This window comes from Notolepis coatsorum, assembly GCF_963971535.1.
Source record: "Notolepis coatsorum genome assembly, chromosome: 19".
Classification (NCBI taxonomy): Eukaryota; Metazoa; Chordata; class Actinopteri; order Aulopiformes; family Paralepididae; genus Notolepis; species Notolepis coatsorum.
This window is the reverse complement of record NC_140183.1, coordinates 81,039,500-81,064,499: the sequence shown is the minus strand read 5'-3', so window position 1 is coordinate 81,064,499 and position 25,000 is coordinate 81,039,500. Positions and strand designations below refer to the sequence as shown.

At 49.4% G+C, this 25,000-nt stretch overlaps 1 protein-coding gene across 1 annotated transcript in view; it reads right to left on the bottom strand.

The window, feature by feature from the left end:
• The window catches only part of kcnn3 (potassium intermediate/small conductance calcium-activated channel, subfamily N, member 3), a gene marked incomplete at both ends in the record, with an annotated part of 203,396 nt that overhangs the window by 134,184 nt on the left and 44,212 nt on the right, over positions 1–25,000 (bottom strand). The window contains 5 exon segments of the mRNA XM_084336731.1: positions 10,711–10,852; positions 16,456–16,577; positions 24,075–24,168; positions 24,170–24,346; positions 24,348–24,367. Of these exon segments, the coding sequence (XP_084192857.1) occupies positions 10,711–10,852; positions 16,456–16,577; positions 24,075–24,168; positions 24,170–24,346; positions 24,348–24,367 (555 nt within the window).

Here is a 25,000-nt window from a genome sequence, read left to right as displayed (position 1 = left end):
GGCTTCCTGCCAGGGTGAGACAAGCCGTGTATGGCCTCGAAGGCAGGGCGTCTCTAGTTGGCGGGGACTACTGGCCGCGGCTGACCCATGGAGACATCGCACAGGAGCGTGGCCCCCACGTCACCGAAAACCACCTCCTCCAGGCGCAGTCCAGTGTCCGACAACTCGAGAGCTTGGACGGCAGGATCGGCAGCCTGGTCCGCAGCCATGCTGACGTAGTCCAAGCCCAGCTGCACCGCACCGACCACCGCCCTGGAGAGACAATCCGCCACCTGGTTGGACTTCCCAGCAACGTGCTGGATGTCCGTGGTGAACTCGGACACGTAGGCGAGCTGGCGCTGCTGGTGGTCGGACCACGGCTCTGCCGACTTGGACATGGCGTGCGTGAGTGGCTTATGGTCCACGTAAGCCGTAAACTTGCGTCCCTCCAGCAAAAAACGGAAGTGTCTGACAGCAAGCCACAGCCCTAGGAGCTCCCTGTCGAACGTGCTGTACCTCTGCTCCCTGGGCGACAGCTGGCGGCTGAAGAAGGCAAGAGGCTGCCAGGCGTCCCCAACCCACTGCTCATACACCGCTCCCACAGCAAAGTCAGAGGCGTCCGTGGTGAGAGCAGTGGGCACCGAGGGCGAGGGGTGGGCCAACAAAAAGCCTGAAAAGCCTTGACACGCTCCACCGTCCAGTCCACCGGCTGCTTCAGAGTCTTGCCCTTCTGGGCGTCGTACAGAGGCCGCAGGACGTGAGCGATGTGGCGGAGGAAGCGATAGTAAAAGGTCACCATGAACCCCTTGAGCTCACTGACTGTGCGGGGGCGCGGGAATGCAGCGACAGCTTCCACCTTCGAGGGGAGGGGGGTCACCCCCTCTGCGGAGACCCGGTGCCCGAAAAAGTCGATGGCGTCCCGCCCGAACTCACACTTTGCCGGATGCTGGCTGAGCCGTGTGAATAGGGTTCGGAGGTGGGACAGGTGCTCCTCCTCCGTGGCGCTCGCTACGAGGATGTCGTCCAAGTAGACGAAGAGGAATGGTAGGTCCCGGAGCACCGAATGGATGAGGCGTTGGAAGGTCTGTGCCATGTTCTTCAGGCCGAACGGCATTTGCAGAAACTCGAAAAGCCCAAAGGGCGTGACGACGGCCGTCTTGGGGATGTCCTCGGGGTGCACCGGCACCTGATGGTACCCCCGTACCAGGTCCACTTTGAAGAAGAAGCGATTGCCTGCCAGGTTCGCTGCAAAGTCCTGGACATGCGGGACCGGGTAGCGGTCAGGCTTGGACGCGTCATTGAGGCGGCGGTAGTCCCCACATGGGCTGTGTTCTGAGCCCCCTGCTGTACTCACTATACACACACGACTGTGTGGCCAAGTTCAGCTCCAACTCCATAGTGAAGTTTGCGGACGACACAGTGGTGGTGGGGCTGATCTCGGACAACGACGAGAAGGCCTACCGGGAGGAGGTTGAGGTACTGGAACGCTGGTGCCAGGACAACAGCCTGCTCCTGAACATTGGTAAAACCAAGGAGCTGATCGTGGATTATAGGAGAGGACAGCAGGAGACACACACACCACTGAGGATAAACGGGGCTACCGTGGACAGGGTGAGCAGCTTTAAGTACCTTGGGGTCCACATCTCAGAGGATCTGACATGGACAACACACATAGACTCAGTCGTAAAAAAGGCGAAGCAGCGCCTCTACCACCTGAGACAGTTAAGGAAGTTCAGAGTATCTGGGAAGATACTCCAGTCCTTCTACTCCGGAGCTGTAGAGAGCATCTTGACTGGAAACATCACTGCCTGGTATGGAAACAGCACGGCACAGGACAAGAAGGCCCTACAGAGAGTGGTGCGCTCAGCCGAGCGTACCACGGGTATTGCACTACCACCCCTGCAGGTTCTATACAACAAGAGGTGCAAATCCAGAGCCTGCAGAATAATGAAAGACCCTCACCACCCCAACAACAGCCTGTTCATGCTGCTGAGGTCAGGCAGACGCCTGCAAACACCAGCTACTAGGACAGAGAGACTTCGGTTCAGCTTCTTCCCCCAGGCCATCAGAGCCTTGAACACTGAACTCTCCACACACAAGCACACATGAGCACACACACGACACACACACTGTACACGCTCACACACTAGCAGCCACTTTAACATGAGCAAGCACACACATATGCTGCACACGCCCACACTTATGGCCACTAAGGAAAGGTCACTTTAAGAATAGTATAGTATAACTTGAGATTGTATAATATAGCATGTACATAGACCCAGTGCCTCATCCGTAGCTAACAGTGTATTGCACTACCACAGGACCTAGCATGTCCTACCATGCTCTGTAAATAACTTATGTACATATACCGATATGCCCTACTCTGTTTACTTGTTTTATTGCACAATGTCGTTCTATTGGATTCTATTATGTTATTACTGTTGTATTATGCACATCGTTGCGGGCAAAACCACCCTCATTTCATTGTATACTTGTATGCCGTGACAAATAAAACTCTTGATTTGACTTGACACTAACAGGTTGTGGGCGCACAGAAAATCTGCACCAAGGAGGGGAAATGTGACAGCCGCAATGACAAAATCCCACGAAAAACATTGTCCTCCGAAACATACATCCACCGCCCTTGTGCCGTAAGAGCGGATGGGCATGCCGTCCGCACCCGCCAACTGCGGACTGCGCTCCTCCTTTGCCACATCTGATCTCTCTGCCGGAATGATGCTCTACTGGGCACCCGTGTCACAAAGGAAACTGCGACCAGAGGCAGTGTCTCGGATGAAGAGCAGCCTGTTGGTGACGCCAGCGCTCAGGGCCACTACTGAACGCCGGTCCCGCCGTTTCCCGTAGGTCCGAAGGTGCAGGGTGAGCGGCACCGTCTGGCCTTGGCGCCAAACGTGGCATGGAAGAAACAATGGCCCGCTGCGTTACCGTGCTGACCAGAAGGCCTGGCGTCATCCCTCGCTCTCCTGCGACGGTCCGGTGGCGGGGCGGTCGCGGGAGCGAGCAGGTCGGCGGACCGCTGAGGCATGGCCAAAACAAAACGGTCCGCCTCCCTGGCAAGGGCGTGGGGGCCCACGATGGCGATGTTGGCCAGCGCCATCCTAACTTGGGCTGGCAGCGTGCGCATGAACATCTCCGTGAAAAGGATCATGGGGGGGAGCTCCCGTAGCTCACCGCGTATCTCGGCGCTATTTCGGCGTCGGGGACAACCGTGCTCGTCACGGATCTGGGGTACACGAGTTCGACTCCCGGACTCGCCGTATTTTCTCAGAGTGTCTATATCCCATTCAACCTGTTTCTGTCGGTCATGCTTGACCAGAAAAAGCGATAAACGCTAAAAAATGAAGTAAAAAAAAAAAAAAAAGGGATCATGGGGTCTTCGGTACCGAGCAGATTTAGCATCCTCTCCATGCACGCAGAAGGTCTCTCGTCTCCAAAAACCGACATAGCAAATAGGCGACGCACCCGCTCCGCAGCGGACAGTTAAAATGTCTCTAGAAGTAGGGCCTTGAGGCGCTCCTGTTTGTTCGTCGCCGGGGGAGCAGACAAAAAACCTACCACTCGAGCTGCAGTGGAGCTGCCCAACATTGCCACAGCATGGTTGTACCGGTCGTCGTCGTCATCCACGTTGCTCTTGTTGAAATGCGCCTCTACAATAGCAAACCATGCAGCCGGAGTCGAGTCCCAGAACTCAGGTAGTTTGAGAGTGGGAGTGCGCGCACCACGCGTTTCCCTGACAGGGGATTGTGGAATATATATCGCCAAGACCTCTTAACCTGTGTATAAACTACGCCCCCTCCCTCCCAAACCTCCCCCCCCCCCCCCCCCCCCCCATTGTTCACCTGGTACTTAACTGCTCCCCCGACTGGGGAGCGGGATCTTTTTACCTGACTGACGGAGCTGGTCTGTTAAGGTGAGATCTCCAGCCATATTCTCTATTGTTGTAATGATTTTTTTTATTATTATCTTTTTCCCCCTCCTTTTTTCCGATTTTTTCTCCCATCCCACTGTTAGTCGTTATGCCAATGCCCAACCCCCTTCCTGGTTGTTGCGCACCCCCCCCCCTACTGTTGGTCCGGGAGGCCGGAGACTGTCACATGTTTGCCTCCGACACATGTGCAGCCAACCGGCAGCCAGCCTGGCACCGCAGATTCTCACTGGGAGAGTGTAACATGTGGAAGGTCAAACTACCTCTCTCCAGATCCTACCCTCGCTGTGCAGGCGCCCCGACCGAACTGTAGGGGTCGCTGTCCACAACGCCCAGGACCCACCCACGGCTTCCCTCCCCCTAACTCAGCCAAACGAGTTAGTATAGCGATCAGCCCGAGCCAAGGCAATGCTGACTCTCCGGGAGTCGAGACCGCAGCCTCGTGCATTGGTGACAAGCACAATCTCCGCTACGCCACCTGACCGCCACTGTTGTAATGATTTGATTGATCTGGTTAATAAACCTCATTAACTGGACCCACTGAGTGAGCAAGTCATTTGACTCTATTCCTATCTAAGTATTATCCTACAATTTGGCGTCGCGAACTTCAAGTTTTGTGCAGACTGATCTGTTCTCAGGTGTAGAGAGAGGAGGAATAGTTTAGGCCGGCCTGTATCTGGAACACATTGATGTGATCCCCACGTCTCTCTACACAAGGTGAGCATTTACAGTGTGTTTTAATATTCGAGACTATGGCTGGACGATAGAGTGACGTGCATTGAATATCTGGTCTGTATTGTGAATTGTTACGGGGGAACGCGTGTACCCCGGTCTTCCTCAGGTGTGAAGGAAAGATTTGCTGGGTTAATGGTACCTGTTCCCAGACTGAGTGTTATAGACACTAGCTGAAATACGTACTGGGTCAAAGTTGTACTATACCCTGACTGAGTTTTAACCAGAGACTAGCTAAAAGTATGTGCACATATAGGGAATGTAGATTTCCTAGTTAGGACCAAGAGGGTACTAACTGAACTAATATGTTGTGACCAGGGACTGGCTGACTTAGGAGATATATACTGTTGGTAAGAGGACCGACTTATTATTATACGTATGGCGTGTTAGTGATGTTCTTGGAAACGTTACTTGGTTGGAATCTGTTCTGTGATTCTTCTGCAATAGGCGGAAAGTAGGACCGAGAGCTGATCGAATCATTATAGGATTTGCCCCGGGTATCGTTGTATTAATTCCAAGTTCACACTGACTAGACCTGCGGTCATTAACTTCCTGAAAACGATGTATTCGGATTAGGTAAACCATTATCCTTACAGATAGGCGGGTAGTTATAGCTACAGGACAGTTGTCGCGTGTGTTGAGAGACCGTGAGTTTGATTAAATGGTGTATTAAATTTACAATATGTCGCTGTTAAATTTCGAAGTTCAGGTTCGGTCGTTATACTTAATGACGATGTGTAGGTAGATCAAGGGTATCCAAGCCTTATCGCAGCATGAGGCTGGTCAATTAAACTGAACAGCAATCCAATACAGACCAAGCATACACACACGTTACCTTTTATATATTATTGTTTGTTTGTCTGTTTACGTTTCTTGTGTATGTGAACGGTATTATAGAACCCGTCGTGTTGCTTTATTGAGTTGAGAACTGGCTGATATCGCAGCGAGCATTAGGCGACGAGTTAACGTTATACAGACATTTCTTTGTTCACACGGAGTGGGGTGGGAAGCGCGCGCATACACGAAAGAGGAGTGTGGTAGGCGGCGTGAACATTAAAGCTTTACCCACTGTGTGTAACAATCACAGGACATAACTTTATTTTCATACACAAAGATCCTATATCACCCGGGATAGTTTGCCCGTATTGTGTTTAGACGCTCAAGAATCGGTAGTCCCGTTTATAACTCTCGCGACATGCTAGGAGAGTGACTTCCGGTAGCAACAAAGCCGGCCCACGTGTCACCCCCCCCGGTCCTATTGGACCAGCCATCGGACTTCCAGCACCACTCATGAACAATACACTACTGCATTTGTGCCTGTCTATGTTTATTAATTTGTTCTCTCTCATACTCACTAATCTGTTGTCTGTGTATCTGCTGTCTGTGTTGTGCCCCATTTTTTAGTCTAGTGATTTCTCCCCTGTGTCTGTATCTATGTGTTATTTAGTGTCATCATGTTTCAGTATTTTACCCCAGGTTGTTCAGTCTTTTCCTTTTCCAGCTGTGTCTTGTTCCCAATCACCCTCATGTGTCAATTAGTCTGTGTATATTAGTGTTGTCTGCCCTGCCTTTCCTTGCTGGATCATTACTCATGTTACCCTCGTCCTGTGTGCTGTCTACCTTATGTTTCTCCGTATTCCCCGTGAGTCAGTTTTTGTATTGTTTTCCACGTTCAGTAAAGAGCTTATTACTTTCATCCATGACTCGTGCTTCGTCTATTTCATCCTCCACTACCTCTCCTCGTGTTAAGTCTGCATTCTGGGTTCTACTCATCTCTACCACTGACATGCCAACGAAACGTTCCAGGAATCGTAACACCAACCCACTTTCAGTTCCGCGTTCGGGCCCTGTTAGACTTCCGGGTTTACGAAGAATCAGACAACAACATACGGCATAGTGACGCCATGAGGAACGACCATTTTGGGAATTGTAGTTTTGATTCCACTTCCGGTTTCACGATAAGTAATGATAACAGCACTATAAATTACTTAGTGACAACGATACATAAGGTAATTGGGGTAATATGTTTAGTGATTCAACATCTAAATTAGTTATACCATTATACAACTGAGATATATATATCTTAGAATCAGCCCTGATAAATTTACTTTGACTTGAATGAATGCCCAGTTTGGTTCTCTAAAACAATACAGATTGACAAACGTTTCATTATACACTATACAACTACGGTTAATAAGTTATAATTAAGATACCAATTATATAAGATTGAGTGTCTGGTCTCCACCTTATATGCAATTATTTAGTTATAACTAGAAACAGGACTTTACTAAAATATATCTGATTGATATTTTTTTGTCTGTTTGTCTATATCTGTTTGCCTATATCTGTTTCTCTCTCTCTCTCTCTCTTTCTTACTTTTTACCAGTCATACTAGTTTGGCAACATGGGTGACCATATCAGGGACGTTACGTCAAGGGCAGCGCGGAGCATATAGCTGGTATCATGGGGCGTTCACTGAGCAAAAATGACGTTACCTGCAACTCGCCTTGCGACTTCATGCTGACAAAGTATGGACCTATAGCTGTAAAATATTTGGGATTATGGTCAAAATGGACAAAAAACAACTGGCCAGTCCTAGGTTGTTTTAGTAACGAGAAACTTAGGGGCGTACACGAAAGTTTCCGTGGACGTGCCAGGTAGTTTACCGTGAGAAAACAAAGTCGTATCGAACATGCATTGGTTTTGTGGCAATGTGAAATTGATTTGAGAAATCTGACACGTTTAAAAGAAGAGGCGGAAAAATGTATTATAACTCAGTCTCAAACCAAAACGCTTGACAACGGAGAAGACAGAAAAAGTTAAAAGAGGCCCAATATCAAAATTGTTGAAGGCCTATATCCAAGCCTGACCGCGTGCGTGGTAGAGGACGATTCAGACGATGACGTGTCCACAAGAGTAACTTTTAACAGACGCGCACGTGTGGTTTTAGATACAGTAGGAACTAGGGATGCTCGATATTGGCTTTTTTACCGATAGCGATATACTGATATTGTCCAACTCTTAATTTCCGATACCGATATCAACCGATATCACATTTTAATGCCGAAAATATCGGACATCATTTCTATAGAAATGTAAAAAAAAAAAAAAAAAAAAAAAAATTGTTTTGAAAACAGATACAGATATTTTCCGATATCACATTTTAATGCCGATATCGGCCGATAATATCGGTAGGCCGATAATATCGGACATCCCTAATAGGAACCCAGACGAGGGAGAAATTGTAGACGCAGGACCATCAAGGAAAAATAGCTCTAATACAACACAGGACAGTTCGCCAGCAGTGCAAACGCCATCACCACCATGGAACAAAATAGAAAATGTTAGAATGCCACCGGAACCATCACAAATGGTCACTAGATCCGAGAAACCGACCAGCACATATCCTATGAGGATTGTCCCACTAGGCGAAAATGTAAACGCTACAGTTTACCGACCATGGTCACCGACAGAATTAAAAGGACTTGTTGAACTATTTCCCAAACCTGACAGAGACCCCATGGGTTTTGTTGAACAATTGTATTTAATATGCCATTGCTATAGCCCGACCCCTAGAGACATAAAACAGCTAATGTTGGGGTGTTTAGGCAATAAATATCACAGCGTCTCAACGCAAATGGCAATTCCAAGCAGTGATGCCTGGAGTGAAAACAACACTAGGGAACAGTGTATTACTGCGATATCAGCCGCGGTACAAGGTTTGGCAGGCGAAATGCATGTATGTCAAATATCACAGCTTGCATTCAAAACGAGTCTGAAACAGTCTATGCGTTTTACAGTTAACACTTTCTTCGCCAGGCTTATGTACATCATTATACCATCCTCTGCCAGCTCTATTTGTCTATGGAGAAGTTCCCCTTCTTTGCAGGGCTATAACTTTTTAAATTAAATTGACATTACTATGGCCCATTCAACATCAAGTATCTATTGTTCAAGGGGGTAGCAACGTTCTACTTTTTCATTCACATATTCATACTAAAATACGGTCTAAAGTATAAGTATGTTTTTATCGTTTTCTGCAGCTTTCTGCAGAACGTGATTTATAGCCCTAAATGCATTATATTGATGATTGTATACAGTTTGATAGCGATCGGCGCGAGATAAAAAATTTCAAATGGACGTGCTTCTAGAAGTTACTACTTATCATCTGATGTTGACCGGATGGGGGGGGGGGGTCGTTTATAATTCCGTGGCCAACGTTAGATGATTCATCTAGTGTGGGTGATATGATTATTAGAGCAGTTTGTAGCGAACACGTTAAAAAAAATGCTGAAACTCACCGTAGCTTCCTCGTAGCGTTGGGCGATGAGCGTGGAGCAAAAATATTCCTATTATGGGATGTTGAAATATGCGATCCATCTCCAGGTTGTATAATAGTATATACGTCCAAAGCATGTTGTTTATTGAGTTATTGGTAACGGATTGCTATCCATTGTGTATAGCTCGAGTCCCGGGACTATTAGCGAGTGATCGGACCGAATTGGAATGAGCACCAGCTTCCGTTTCCGGTTTCCGGTTTGGGCGATCCACCGATCGGCCACCAGATGGCGCTCTTGAACCGTTGGAGAGTTGAGAGGGGATCGGGAGCGATCGCTAGCTACTTAGCACCAGCCGGGGCCGGCGTTAGCAACCGGGAGCGTCGTTCAGCCTGCTGGCTACCTAGATCCACTTCAACCAGCGTCGCGGAGCATTCAGCCTGCTGGCTACACAGCTTGTCGGTGTGCTAATAGCCTCTGCAAGCTAACGGTAGCTGGCTCCAGGCTATTAGCACATCGACAAGCTGCTGGAGCTCCCGACGCTCGGCTGGTTGAAGTGGATCTAGGTAGCCAGCAGGCTGAATGCTCCGCGACGCTCCCGGTTGCTATCATGTGCAGGTCCTCTTCTCAGACCTGTGTGGCAAAGCACTGCACACGCATCATGCAAGCTACACATCGCTGCATGTTGATCAATGGTGGCCCACTCGGTGCATCACAGTGGGCTACTATTGTGCTAACAACAACCGCGGTGTCCGGCTTGTCGGCCGGCATGAGTGCTCGATTTGGGGTGGTTCTCTCCTCCTTGTGTGCCCCCGTTCTCGCGGGTGTCCTGCCGGGGAGCTTGTGGACGCGACAACAGCGGCGGCCGTAGCGTTAGTTAGCTCATAGCTATTGTGTACCACTAGCGTTACGGCGGGCTCGAGCACCCTACGGCTGCCGCCGTTGTCGCGTCCATGGGCTCCCCGGCAGGGTACCCGTGGGGACGGGGGTGTACAGAGAGGAGAGAACCATTTTGTGTCGGGCGTGCATGCCGGCCAGCGAGCCGGACGTCGGGATATGTTGTTAGCACAATAGCTACCAAGCTAAGCTATGTTAGCTTCTAACGGTGTATACACAATATGTACAACGACACAATGATTTACATTATTACAAATATGGTAACGTGGTTGTGGCTTTTACAAATAGTGGTAACATATATATAGATAGACAGTACTGCTACATCTCTATATTTATGACATACCATATTTGTATGTAACCTGAAACCTAATCTCTGACGGGGAGATGGGCGGAGCTATTTGGTGGGTGGCTGTCACTCAAAGCATTCTGCTAGTATGGTTGGAGCCAAGCCAATAATAGCCTGCTTTCATGAGGCTGAAAAATGCTGGTTTTGAGTACAAGATTAGAAATATAAAACAATGATTATTTTTGGAATAAAAATTACAGATGTGTTACATAGACTCACAGGAAGTGTGTAAAGTTGCCCAAATAGTGCTAGGAATAGCAGTGCATAACCCCTTTAATAGAGGGAAAGAGAAAGAGGGAGACAGAGAGGGCTATGTGTGTGTATGTGTGAGAGTGAGAGAGAGAGAGAGAGAGAGAGAGAGAGAGAGAGAGAGAGAGAGAGAGAGAGAGAGAGAGAGAGAGAGAGGGAGAGAGAGAGAGAGAGAGGGAGAGAGAGGGAGAGAGAGAGAGAGAGAGAGAGAGAGAGAGAGAGAGAGAGAGAGAGAGGGAGAGAGAGAGAGGGAGAGAGAGAGCAACAGAGGGGAGTATACTAACCATGATTCCAGTGAGCAGACAGACTCCCTTGCCACAGTAGGTATGAGGGACCATGTCTCCATAGCCGATGGAGAGGAAGGTGATGGAGATCAGCCACATGGCTCCCAGAAAGTTACTGGTCACATCCTGGTTATCATGATACCTGAGGAAAACCACACTTGCTTTAAAAGTCACACCTGCCTTGTTTAGAGCGAGTGAATCAAACCCCCGGATTCGTTTTTCTCACACCACCTCTCATTCAGGGTTTTTTGAAGAAGGTGAGATACAATGTCAATCAAACTCCAGGTTCGCCTGACCGAGGGGCTCATTGTTTTCACTAAGGGGGTCATTGTTTCACTGAGGGGGGCATTGTTTCACTGGGGGGGGGGGGGGGGGGGGGGGGGTCATTGTTTCACTGGGGGGGGTCATTGTTTCACAGAGTGGGTCATTGTGTCACTGGGCGGGTCATTGTGTCACTGAGGGGGTCAATGTTTAACATTATGGTCGCCAAAGACGCCGTACCACATATTTGATATCAATATTTCAAAAATCTGTGATCGAAATCATATTTCTCCCCAGGAGACTTGAGATCTACTGTTGATCCCCTCTCAACTCTCCAACGGTTCAAGAGCGCCATCTGGTGGCCGATCGGCGGATCGCCCAGAGCGGAAACAGGAAATGGAAGCTGGTGCTCATTCCAATTCGGTCTGATCACTCGATAATAGTCCCAGGACCCGAGCTAGACACAACGGATAGCAATCCGTTACCAATAACTCGATAAACAACATGATTTGGAAGTATATACTATTATACAACCTGGAAATGGATCGCATATTTCTACATCCCATAATAGCAATATTTCTGCTCCACGCTCATCGCCCAACGCTATGAGGAAGCTACGGTAAGATTCAGCGTTTTTTTTTAACGTGTTCGATATAAACTGCTCTAATGATCATATCACCCACACTAGATGAATCATCTAACGTTGGCCACGGAATTATAAACGACCCCCCCCCCCCCCATCCGGTCAACATCAGATGATCAGTAGTAACTTCTAGAAGCACGTCCATTTGACATTTTTTATCTCGCACAGATTGCTATCAAACTGTATTTGATCATCAATATAATGCATTTAGGTCTATAAATCACGTTCTGGAGAAAGCTGCAGAAAACGATAAAAACATACTTATACTTTAGACCGTATTTTAGTATGAATATGTGAATGAAAAAGTATAACGTTGCTACACCCTGAACAATAGATACTTGATGTTGAATGGGCCATAGTAATGTCAATTTAGCAATACAATTTAAAAAGTTATAGCCCTGCAAAGAAGGGGAACTTCTCCATAGACAAATAGAGCTGGCGGAGGATGGTATATTAAGAATATAAGCCTGGCGACCAAAGTGTTAACTGGGGGGGTCAATGTTTCACTGAGGGGGTCAATGTTTAACTGGGGGGGTCAATGTTTCACTGAGGGGGTCAATGTTTCACTGGGGGGGTCAATGTTTCACTGGGGGGGGTCATTGTTTCACTGAGGGGGTCGATGTTTCACTGAGGGGGTCGATGTTTCACTGAGGGGGTCGATGTTTCACTGAGGGGGTCAATGTTTCACTGAGGGGGTCAATGTTTCACTGGGGGGGTCAATGTTTCACTGGGGGGGTCAATGTTTCACTGGGGGGGATCATTGTTTCACTGGGGGGGTCAATGTTTCACTGGGGGGGGGGGGTCAATGTTTCACTGGGGGGGTCAATGTTTCACTGGGGGGGTCGATGTTTCACTGGGGGGGTCGATGTTTCACTGAGGGGGTCAGTGTTTCACTGGGGGGGGGGGGGGTCGATGTTTCACTGAGGGGGTCATTGTTTCACTGGGGGGGGGGGTCGATGTTTCACTGAGGGGGTCATTGTTTCACTGGGGGGGGGGGTCGATGTTTCACTGAGGGGGTCATTGTTTCACTGGGGGGGTCAATGTTTCACTGGGGGGGGGGGGGGGGTCGATGTTTCACTGAGGGGGTCATTGTTTCACTGGGGGGGGGGGTCGATGTTTCACTGAGGGGGTCATTGTTTCACTGGGGGGGTCATTATCTCACTGGGGGGGGTCGATGTTTCACTGAGGGGGTCATTGTTTCACTGGGGGGTCGATGTTTCACTGGGGGGGGGGGGGGGGGTCGATGTTTCACTGAGGGGGTCATTGTTTCACTGGGGGGGTCATTGTCTCACTGGGGGGTCGCTTCAGAGTGAACCATGAAGTGTTTGAGGTAAGACCTCCAGCCCAGAGCAGACACCAGACACAAGCTCAAGATGTTCAGCATTTCTGTTCAGATTCCCCTTCTGTCCACGTCTTTGTCGCGAGTTAACTTCACACACATCACCATAATCACTTTTGCTTTTGGAACGGCAAAATGGAAACACAGACAAAAACTTGAATAGCTCCGAGCAACTTACATGCATAAGTCATCAAACATCAAGACTGATGGCACTGGTTGTAGCTGTTGACATGTTTTTTTCCATTGTTCTAAGTGTGAATGGAAGCGATAGCAATCCATCTGCGTGAACATCTGCCAGTTGCATTGAAAATCTTTTCAAATAAATCAGCCAATCTGTATGGGCAACATGGCGTTGTTTGTTGTTTGAATAGTATGGTTCATTTGCCACCTGTATCATGCAGTCTGGGATTCAGCAAAATGTTGACAGTGTGCCACGGTGTGTGGAAGATGTTTGATGAATCTGGAGCCAGGCTTAACTATTATTTATGAATGGTACATGTGTCTAAGTGGGGAATAATCAGCATATTGTCCTCACTTCCCGAAAAGTTTCCTTTTTGGGATCCAGTTATGCACAATGGTATGATGCTTTGATATCATCTGAGATGTGCTCAATGGTGACAAAAGTCAATATTCCTTTCGACTCAATCAAAGTTGAATACATTTTGCTCCTTGGTCAGCAGCTGCTCATATTGTGCCATCGCAGCCTTTGTAACCATTCTATGCATTTCCAAGCAGAACTATTTCAAGGCTCAGAGGATCTGAATTGTTGTGGAGGTGAGCGGTGGCTGCAGCAGCATATCAATGGGAAACCAAACCAAAACCAATGGCACTCAACAACAAACAACTTCAACTGTGATTCAAACTTCATCAAATATAGCAGAGTTGAGAGTGTGCTCTTAGACCTGTAAGCTCTAGTTGTTTCTCATATCACACGCCGGTGTTACCTGGGGGGGGGGTACTATGAAGCTAGACTATGGGGTTAAGGGGTGAACTGTGGTTAATTTGTGCTACACACCTGACCTGCTCTGAAGCACGTTGTGTTCGGCTAAGAGATGGAAACATAAGAAAAAGCACACCGCCTATTGACCAATCAACTCATTGGGATGTGGAATATCATTACTAGAAGATTGTGTGGAACAATCTTTTACAGTCGGTGCGGATTAATTATTTTCTTATAACACCGCCTTTGTTGGTTGAAAGCAATGTCAGCCCCTTTCGTGACTGTGATGCACGCCAACAGGGTTGGATCGAGTGAAACCACAGTCTCTTATTCCTCCATAGGAAAATCCCATAATTAACTCTGAAGAACTGGTCCTCCGCGAAACGCTCGTTGTACAAGTATCGCAGAGAAATTTCAAATGTACTCACAGTTGCACAAGGGTTTTGGACAGAGAAACGCAATGGTTTGAAAGCTCTGCGTTGCTAATAAACATTTTAAATAATTTTTATAAACTGGTCAACACTGCTCAAAACGGCTTTAGCTGCCTGATGCCGGAAATAAAGCGGTGTTGACCAGTGTTGACCAGTGTTGACCAGTTTATACAAATTATTTAAAATGTTTATTAGTAACGCCAAGCTTTCAAACCATTGCGTTTCTCTGTCCAAAACCCTCGTGCAACTGTGAGTACCTTTGACATTTCTCTGCGCTACTTGTACAACGAGCGTTTCGCGGAGGACCAGTTCTTCAGAGTTAATTATGGGATTTTCCGGAGGAATAAGGGACTGTGGTTTCACTCGTCCAACCCTGTTAGCGTGCATCACAGTCATGAAAGGGGCTAGGTCTTATGTAGGCTATCAAGACACAGCTATGAAAGATATAAAACCTCTGACTTTCTATTGTTATTATTTTTTCAAGACTTACAAGTCTTTGCAAGTAAGCCTACTTATCATGTTGTATTATGTTCTTACATTTATTTGTAATTTGCGCTCAATACATCCTAAGGCCATGGGAGTTCAACAGTAACAAAAGAAATTATATAAAAGATTGCCTGCATGCCATAATCTGTCACAGAAGACATCTAATCAGTAGCCAGTTCATTTAATGTAATACACAATACTATTGCTATAAACCCTGCCATATGTGAGTCATGATTTAATGATTAGGCAGAGAGGATATGTTTATTCATTTGTGAGCTTTTTCCCCCTTTTTGTGCCAATAGTAATTTCTAGCGACTGTGTTCCTTTTCTGCGATTCTCTGTTTAAATCCGTAACTATTCAACATTTCATTCTTGCAGCATAAAACAGACATTTCTAGAAGACAGGCCTGTGTTTGGGATTGGTCGTCTGTTGCTGAAACTACCCCTTTTAGTGGGAGAACCTGAGTTGACTGACTAACCAACCTGATAACCACCGCCGAGACACCGGTTAAGCCTAACTGCGGTTGCTCGTGTTTAGTGAAGCCAGCTACCACAAAACGCCCTTTGTTACATAATGATATATATTCCCATTATACCAGGTTAGTTACATCTACTGTTAAATCACAGTCAAAACACACACAGTTTTCTAACTGCTCTCTTCTCCCTCTCTCTCACACACATACACCCATACATACATACATACATACATACTGTGGCAACCCCAAGCCACCCCTGGGCTTGGTGATTGATGGGCGCTACGTGGCGACCCAATGGCTGGGCGCTGCCCATGTTTGGGCGTTCCGCTTCCGGACGCACCTGTCACTAGAGACCCATCAGGAGTGATTAGGTGATTATCGAATCACGGCGCGGTGCGCCTGTTGGGGAGGGGGGACTTAATGGAGCCGAGGAGCCTCCTCTCAGTCCCCCGTAGCAGCGCAAGGCGAGAGGCCACAGAGCGGAGACGCCGCCCGGCCGACAGATTAACGCCAGCAAGTGATTATTATTTAAATAGAAAATAAAGAGCATGATTTTGGGAACTGCAACCTGTCTGTGTGTTGTTTATTCTGCCACCCCTACACCTGGAATTGCCACAATACATACATACATACATACATACATACATACATACATACATACATACATACATACATACATACATACATACATACATACATACATACATACATACATACATACATACATACATATATATATATATATATACATACATACATACATACATACATACATACATACATACATACATACATACATATATACATACATATATACATATATACATACATACATACATACATACATACATACATACATACATACATACATACATACATACATACATACATACATACATACATACATACATACATACATACATACATACATACATATATATATATATATACAAACACAGACACACCACACACAACTATAGCAGCAAGACTGTGTGGCTGACCTCTCACACACTCGTACTGACCTCTCACACACTCGTACTGACCTCTCACACACTGGTACTGACCTCTCACACACTCGTACTGACCTCTCACACACTCGTACTGACCTCTCACACACTCGTACTGACCTCTCACACACTCGTACTGACCTCTCACACACTCGTACTGACCTCTCACACACTCGTACTGTCCAGGCAGCGATGATCCACAGTGAGATGCTGAAGACCAGCAGCACCGTCCCGGGACAGATGGTCATCAAAGTCTTCATCACGAACCGTGTGTTAAAGTGCACCTGCAATATACACACACACACACACACACACACACACACACACACACACACACACACACACACACACACACACACACACACACACACATCACACATCAGGAAACACACATAGTTCAATCTTACATGGCAACGATGCATATAGCTAAGGGCTCATCCTCACGGACTGTGGTCCTATGTAGCGCAATGCGTAGAGCATGGTGACTGACACTGACACTGCCAGGGTTTGGCCTCTTGACTCTCACTGTGGCCACCCATGCTGAGCATGTAGGCCGTGTGCTCCTGCCGCTTTGGATGGAAGTGTCAACCAGATGGCATAATATGCTATTAGTTAGAATAGTTTCCCATTCATAATTGACCTTTTTACTAATGATCTCCTTCAAGTAGCCCTTGCTAGCGATAGCACTTGGAGAAGCTCCATTGTAATTGGCGCCCCGTTATGCATCTAGGTCGAGCCACGCCAGCCGCGAGTAATTGGCCCATTGGCATGTGGTTGTTCGTATCCATTGCTCCTCTGTCGATAAGAGTCGGGCCGGCAGATCCTGATGCATCAACCGAGGGCACAGGTTGAGCCTAGGAAGGGTTAAGTAGCAGATAAAATGAGTTCCTAAGAGTTAGAACTGCACTTGTATGGCGGCTCTCATGGTATTGTAGCCACTATCACAGATTCACCTGGCAAATGACTAATCTATTACCCCCTCTCCCTCTCTCTCTCTCTCTCTCTCTCTCTCTCTCTCTCTCTCTCTCTCTCTCTCTCTCTCTCTCTCTCTCTCTCTCTCTCTCTCTCTCTCCGACTCCATAATACTCTTCATAATATAATTGGCAGGCTGGTGGGTGGCGCAGCGGACTAAGTGCTTGTCACCAACGTGAGAGACACTGGTATCGAATCCGGCTGTCAGCGTTGCCTCCGGCTTGGCCGGCCGTCATACTGGCTCAATTGGCAGAGTCAGCGGGAGGGAAGCCGGTGGGGTGGTATTCTGGTCGTTGTAAACAGCGACTCCTACAGGTCGGTCAGGGCGCCTGCACAGCGAGGGAGGGAGATGGCGAGGGTAGTGTGACCTCCCACACGTTACACCTCGCCAATGAGAGTCCGTGCTGGCAGGTGAAAAGATGCTGCTGGCTGTCTCCTATGTCTCGGAGGAAGCATCTGATAGACTTCAGGGCTCCCTAGACCGACCAGTGGGGGGCACATGCGAGCAATGACCAGGAAGGGGAAGGGGGAATTGACATAACGACTAAATTGGGATGGGAGAAAAACACAGAAAAACAGGAGGAGAAAAAGTGGATCAAAAAAATTATAATATAAATTGGCAATGATTTCTTACTAACCTGGAACTCATTTCTACAGATTTACCCTTCACTTCATGTCCTGCACACATTTCCCCGCAATATAGTTTTGTGCTAGTTATTCTTTGTCATGCCCTGCTTAAGACATATATACAATATTTCGTTCCCATTTCACGTTTCACTTGATTTTGTTAGGGTAGCGTCAACTTGAGCCCAAGAGCAGAACACAGGGGAGAGGAGAATGAGGCGGTCTAGGATGTTTATTTCAAGGTACCATGCAGACAGGTTAGAGAATGTTAGGAATGTGCGACGGTGGGAAGGAAGGTCACTCCGTGTGATTCCCAGGGAGGGTTGTGGTGGTGGTGTCTCGGGGTGAGACGCAGGCCGGGAGCGCGTAGTCCTACACACCGAGAGGACAGGTCAGAGCAAGGCAGGTTAAAGAGACAGAGCAAGCAACAGTAGAGAGTCCTAGTACCACGGCTGGTGAAGCAACACTCGGACGGTGAGTGGCAGGAGACGCAGGACTCCTATCAGAGCCGGTGATGACCTGACGAGTCTCAGGTGCGTCGATTGATCCCAGGTGACAGCGTGTGGAAGCTGGGGTAGGAAGCTGCCCATATAATGGCGTGGAAGCAGCAGGTGAGAGAGAGGCCCTGGCCGATTTGTGAGGAAACATCTACTGCATCTTACATCTAAGTCTCGATATACATGGTGATGGAAGGAAGGAAGGAATGAGGGATTTTAAGTTAGGCACACGCCCCGATACCTCTTCTTCCTCACGGATTCTGACTACCGATTCAATCGATCACTTTTACCCAACAGTAATAGACTTAGACCATTCGTTTGGAGTCAATGGATAAAAAGATTCCTGCAGCAGAGAGATCTAACATGCTTCTACTTGTGAAAAGGGCAGGAAACCAAATCACTTCACTTTGATTTTCATCATGCAATTCGTGGCGCATGGTATCGGATTTCAGTATTTAATTTAATTTAATTTAACATTTTGTTTGCCTTTTTACTTTGCTCCCATATATATAATATATATGACATATACTGTATATTTCGTCATTATGCCAATTCCGTTCCTGGTCATTGCCTTGCCCTACCAAGTCGCCAGCCGCTTCTTCTACACTGGCAGAGTGTAACGGTGGTTATTTCATAACCCTAGTTATATGATTACTGGCAAAGCGTCTGGCTTCACCTATTGGGACTATGCTCACGCCCCTAGGCGCCCAATGAAAGAGCTTTTCCTCATGCACTGGTCATTCACCAAGCCACGCCCACCTCCCATAGTATATAACCAGGTGAAGTGGCCATGCTCTACTTTCCGAGCCCAGGTTTCACATGGAAACAGTGCAGGGGTCCTTGGGGCTAGAAAATAAAGATGATTAGCCAGTAATCATATAACTAGGGTTATGAAATAACTACTGTTACATTTCATACTGGCTGCACGCAGGGAGCGAAATTAACTTTTTGACTCACCGGCCAGTGGCGGGTAGATGGGAAGAATCTACCCGCCAAGCAGATTTCTTACCTGCCAACTTTTTTTTGATAAAAAAAAAAATTATTATTATTTTATATAATTTTTTTTTTAATAAAATATATATATTATATAATCATACTTGTAGTTGTATTATCTGCGAGACATCGCCACCTCGCTGTCTGCAAACAGCTCCACTGTCTGTGTGTATACTGTGGCCTCCAGCTCCAGCAAGGATTATCCGGCGCTACAGCTGGACCCTAAACTCTTACATTCAGCATGAAAGGATTCTCCTGCCCTGCACCTGGACCCTAGTCAGCAGCGCTGCAGCCCTCATGCGATGTAACTGGACACTTGCAGTTGTTTATGTAGGGAGCTATCAGAAGCTAGCCAGCTGGATAACGTTACACAATGCCTCATGTATTAAACTAAAAGTGAATAGTTGACTGGGTCATTTTGTAACAGTAGCTAACATCAGCTCACGGAGGTCTCTCTGACTAGACTAACATCAGTCACGGTGACTGTGTGTTTACATGCAGCATACAGAAACAGGTAGGGGAGGTTTAGGAGCAGCAATGCGCCGCCGCTCCGTGTCTGTGCTCAGACAGTGAGTGAGAACTCCGCTCAGAATTGGATCATGATTTTCGGTTTTCACATGACCATTTGATTGGCCGCCACACGGCGGTCAGTCCTCTAAGTGGGAGGCGCCAAACGTAAAAACTGCCCGCAAATGGCGGGCGGCGCTCTCTAGTTTCGGTCCCTGGCTGCACGTCTTGCTTTGCCTATTGGACTAATGGGCAAAGCAAGCGTGTAGCCCTGATAAATGTACCACTATGAATTGAAAATGGGGGACCCTGATGTAAACAAGACAAATGACTTTCTCTGGTCTGCATCCCCTTAACAATTGTGTGTATTGAGCCGTACTGTATTGTACCCATTCTGCAATCTGTTAAATAAAGTTTTCATTCATCCCTGATGTCCCTCTCAGAACACAGAAAGCTGGGAACGAACCCTTGTGGCTTCCTAAGGATTTTGACACTCACTGGGCTTAAGAGATGAAATGATACATCATGTTTAAAGCCATATAATTTTAACTGTTTACTATTTAAAAAAAAAATCCCCATGATTAACACTAATAGCCCAATCTCAAGATATCTGTAACAAATTACAAATATTTCCGAATTTTAACCACTTATATTCGTGTTTGTTTGATACCAAGTCTGTTTTTATTGAAAAAAATCATATTCATATCCATATTCATCATATTTCTATACATTTTAGACACCATATTACAGCGTGTGAAAAATGGACAAAATTCCTGTGAATAAGAATCTGCCATTATAAAAAAGAAAGGTTGACTATTTCGGTCAGAAATAGCCGTTAGTAAGCGTTAGTAAGCACCGGTTAGTACTAATCTATTACTAAAAGGTATGTATTGTTTTTTTTTGCATGCCTGGTGTAATTATTCTGTTTATTTATCGATATATGATGTGAAAATTAGAGATTAGAGATATATATTATTTTTTGTTTTGTTTTATGGCGGTTTTATTGCGGTTTTATTAACATGGAAGTGGATGGGATGAAAATGGACGCTAGGGACGTGGGAGGTACCCTATATGACTAACTTTTTTTTTTTAGAGCGTTTCAAATCATAATCTTTTGACATAATGAAAATATATGTAAAATGAAGATATGGCCCCAATTTCATGAAATAATAATAAACACAGACACCGCTGTGCTCACACACAAAGACAAGAAAGTAGAAAAGTAGTAGAAATCATGACCAGGAGGAGCACAAGAATAGAACAGCAACACTGTGCGTAAAAGGGAGCAGACCCCTAAAACACACAATATCAACATGAGTAGACCATGCATAGTCTAACACTACATATCCCAGCTATTATATATATGGGGGGGGGGGGGGGGGCGAAAGTGGCTCAGGAGATAGAGCAGTCGTCTGGTAGTCGGAAGGTTCCTGGTTCGATTCCCGCTCCTCCCGGGTAGCGTGTCAAAGTGTCCTTGAGCAAGACACTTAACCCCTAACTGCTCCCGATGTGCAGGTTGGCACCATGTACGGTCGCCTCCGCCGTCGGTGTGTGCACGTGTGAGTGAACGGGTGAATGTGAGGAACAAAATTGTAAAGTGCTTTGGATAAAAGCACTATATAAATGCACCGTTTACCATTTATTAAACTAACCGATGAGGTCCCAGAACTAAGTACCGCATGCGAGACAGATAGAACCAGATGGAAGCACCCAGAGAGGACCAGGAGGCTGCAGTGCAAATGTCCTTCACAGAGACCTTCTGAGCAGGGCAGGAGAAGCCACCGCTCCACGAGTAGCGTGCGCTCTGATCCCTGCGGGGGCAACCTGTCCAGCCGAGGTACAGCAAAGGACGGTGCCTTCGCATAACCAATGTGACAGGTCTTGTTTTACAGTGCTTTACCCTTATTAGGGCCAGCGTGACAAACTGAACGCTGTCTGGTAGCCCTAAGGTCCTGTGTGTGCTCAAGATAAATCGGGAGCACATGAATAGCACACAGGTGAAGCCTTCTTCTTCTCCGTTTCACTAGCGTTGTATGAAACGAATTATAAAACGAATTCAGTTGTCGTCACGTGATGTTCTCAAATCAAGGAGATCATGTTTAATAATTGTGATTTCAATATAATTTTCTTTTTTATCGTGATTATGATTTCTGCCATAATCGAGCGATTTCTAAAAAGTTACTGATATGATTTACTCCATTTTAGCCCAGTATCGGCCCGATATCCCCATATCAGTCATCGGCACGTTCCAGTCGTTAGATGAAGAGAGACACAAAGAGCAGAGAGGGAGACAGAGGGGAGAGACAGGCAGGGAGGGGGGCAGGGAGGGCACAGGCGTGGCAGGGAGGGCACAGGCGTGGCAGGGAGGGGGGCAGGGAGGGCACAGGCGTGGCAGGGAGGGCACAGGCGTGGCAGGGAGGGCACAGGCGTGGCAGGGAGGGGGCAGGGAGGGCACAGGCGTGGCAGGGAGGGCACAGGCGTGGCAGGGAGGGGACAGGCATGGCAGGGAGGGCACAGGCGTGGCAGGGAGGGGACAGGGGTGGCAGGGAGGGGACAGGGGTGGCAGGGGGGGGACAGGTGTGGCAGGGAGGGCACAGGCGTGGCAGGGAGGGCACAGGCGTGGCAGGGAGGGGACAGGGGTGGCAGGGAGGGGACAGGGGTGGCAGGGAGGGGACATGGGTGGCAGGGGGGGGACAGGGTGGCAGGGAGGGGACAGGGGTGGCAGGGAGGGGACAGGGGTGGCAGGGAGGGCACAGGCGTGGCAGGGAGGGGACAGGGGTGGCAGGAGGGGACAGGGGTGGCAGGGAGGGGACAGGGGTGGCAGGGAGGGCACAGGGGTAGCAGGGAGGGGACAGGGGTGGCAGGGAGGGGACAGGGGTGGCAGGGAGGGGACAGGGGTGGCAGGGAGGGGCAGGGGTGGCAGGGAGGGCACAGGGAGGGGGCAGGCGTGGCAGGGAGGGGACAGGGGTGGGCAGGGGAGGGGCAGGCGTGGGCAGGGAGGGGACAGGGAGGGGCAGGCGTGGCAGGGAGGGGCAGGCGTGGCAGGGAGGGGGCAGGTGTGGCAGGGAGGGGGCAGGCGTGGCAGGGAGGGGCAGGCGTGGCAGGGAGGGGCAGGCGTGGCAGGGAGGGGGCAGGCGTGGCAGGGAGGGGGCAGGCGTGGCAGGGAGGGGGCAGGCGTGGCAGGGAGGGACAGGCGTGGCAGGGAGGGGGGCAGGCGTGGCAGGGAGGGGGCAGGCGTGGCAGGGAGGGGGCAGGCGTGGCAGGGAGGGGACAGGCGTGGCAGGGAGGGCACAGGCGTGGCAGGGAGGGGCAGGCGTGGCAGGGAGGGGGCAGGTGTGGCAGGGAGGGCACAGGGAGGGGACAGGTGTGGCAGGGAGGGCACAGGGAGGGGACAGGGAGGGGGCAAGGAGGGGCAGGCGTGGCAGGGAGGGGGCAGGCGTGGCAGGGAGGGGCAGGGGGGGCAGAGGGCAGGCTGGCAGGAGGGGGCAGGCGTGGCAGGGAGGGCAGGCGTGGCAGGGAGGGGCAGGCGTGGCAGGGAGGGGCAGGGTGGCAGGGAGGGGACAGGCGTGGCAGGGAGGGGGCAGGCGTGGCAGGGAGGGGGCAGGCGTGGCAGGGAGGGGCAGGCGTGGCAGGGAGGGGGCAGGCGTGGCAGGGAGGGGCAGGCGTGGCAGGGAGGGGAGGCAGGCATGGCAGGGGGACAGGGAGGGGCAGGGCGTGGCAGGGAGGGGGCAGCGAGGCAGGGGAGGGGGCAGGCGTGGCAGGGAGGGGGCAGGCGTGGCAGGGAGGGGGCAGGCGTGCAGGGAGGGGCAGGCGTGGCAGGGAGGGCAGGCGGGCAGGGGGGCAGGAGGTGGCAGGGAGGGGGCAGGCGTGGCAGGGAGGGGGCAGGCGTGGCAGGGAGGGCAGGAGGCTGGGGGAGGGGGCGTGGCGGGAGGGAGGGGGCAGGTGGGCAGGGGGAGGGGGCAGGCGTGGGAGGGGAGGGTGGCAGGGAGGGCAGGGCGTGGCAGGAGGGGCAGGCGTGGCAGGGAGGGGGCAAGGAGGGGCAGGCGTGGCAGGGAGGGAGGGGCAGGCGTGGCAGGAGGGGCAGGGAGGGGCAGGCGTGGCAGGGAGGGGCAGGCGTGGCAGGAGGGGCAGGCGTGGCAGGGAGGGGCAGGCCTTCACGTGCAGCACAGACACACCTCACGCCTCACCCTTGTTGAGGGCTCCTATGCTCCTGGAGGAGGCGTCGGTGAACAGCTTGCTGTGGAGCAGCATCACGCGGGCGATGAGGTAGAGGCGCAGGACATGGCACGCTCAGCACCATGTCCAGGTCGGCCTCTGCCTGCGACGTGGCGTAGGAGAAGGCCAGCCGCGCCCGCCACTTGAACTTGAAGTCCCCCGGCACCGGGTGCACCGCCGACACCAGCAGCTCCAGCGAGATCAACAGCACCCGCTCCATCGTCATGGCGATGCGCCCGTCGTCCGCCCGTTGTGATGACAAACATGGAAAGGGGAGAGAGAGAGAGCGAGCGAGAGAGAGAGAGAGAGAGAGAGAGAGAGGAGAGAGAGAGAGAAGAGAGAGAGGAGAGAGAGGAGAGAGAGAGAGAGAGAGAGAGAGAGAGAGAGAGAGGAGGGGGGGAGGGGGAGAGAAAGGTGTAATGGGAGAGATGGGGAACTCCCCTCATGTAAATAAGGGATGTTTACAGATGCTACATGCCTGTGGAAAGAGGACAGTCAACCTCTTTTTACTACACGATTAATCTCTGGGGCTTCTAGCACACGCATACATTAATTAGGGTACAAAACGACAAACAAATACAATAACTAGGTCAGAACATGAGTGCAGTTTGACATGGTCACCATGAAGGCATGGTCTTGTGTCGTGGGCGTCTCGCCACCTGCTGGTGTTTCTAGTGCAACATGAAACGCATCACCGTCATCTATATGTAATGCAGCTGCACATATTTGTATCTGCTCTATACTTGTAATGTGTGTGTGTGTGTGTGTGTGTGTGTGTGTGTGTGTGTGTGTGTGTGTGTGTGGTGTGTGTGTGTGTGTGTGTGTGTGTGTGTGTGTGTATGTGTGTGTGTGTGTGTGTGTGTGGTGTGTGTGTGCGTGCGTGCGTGCCTAAGTCATTG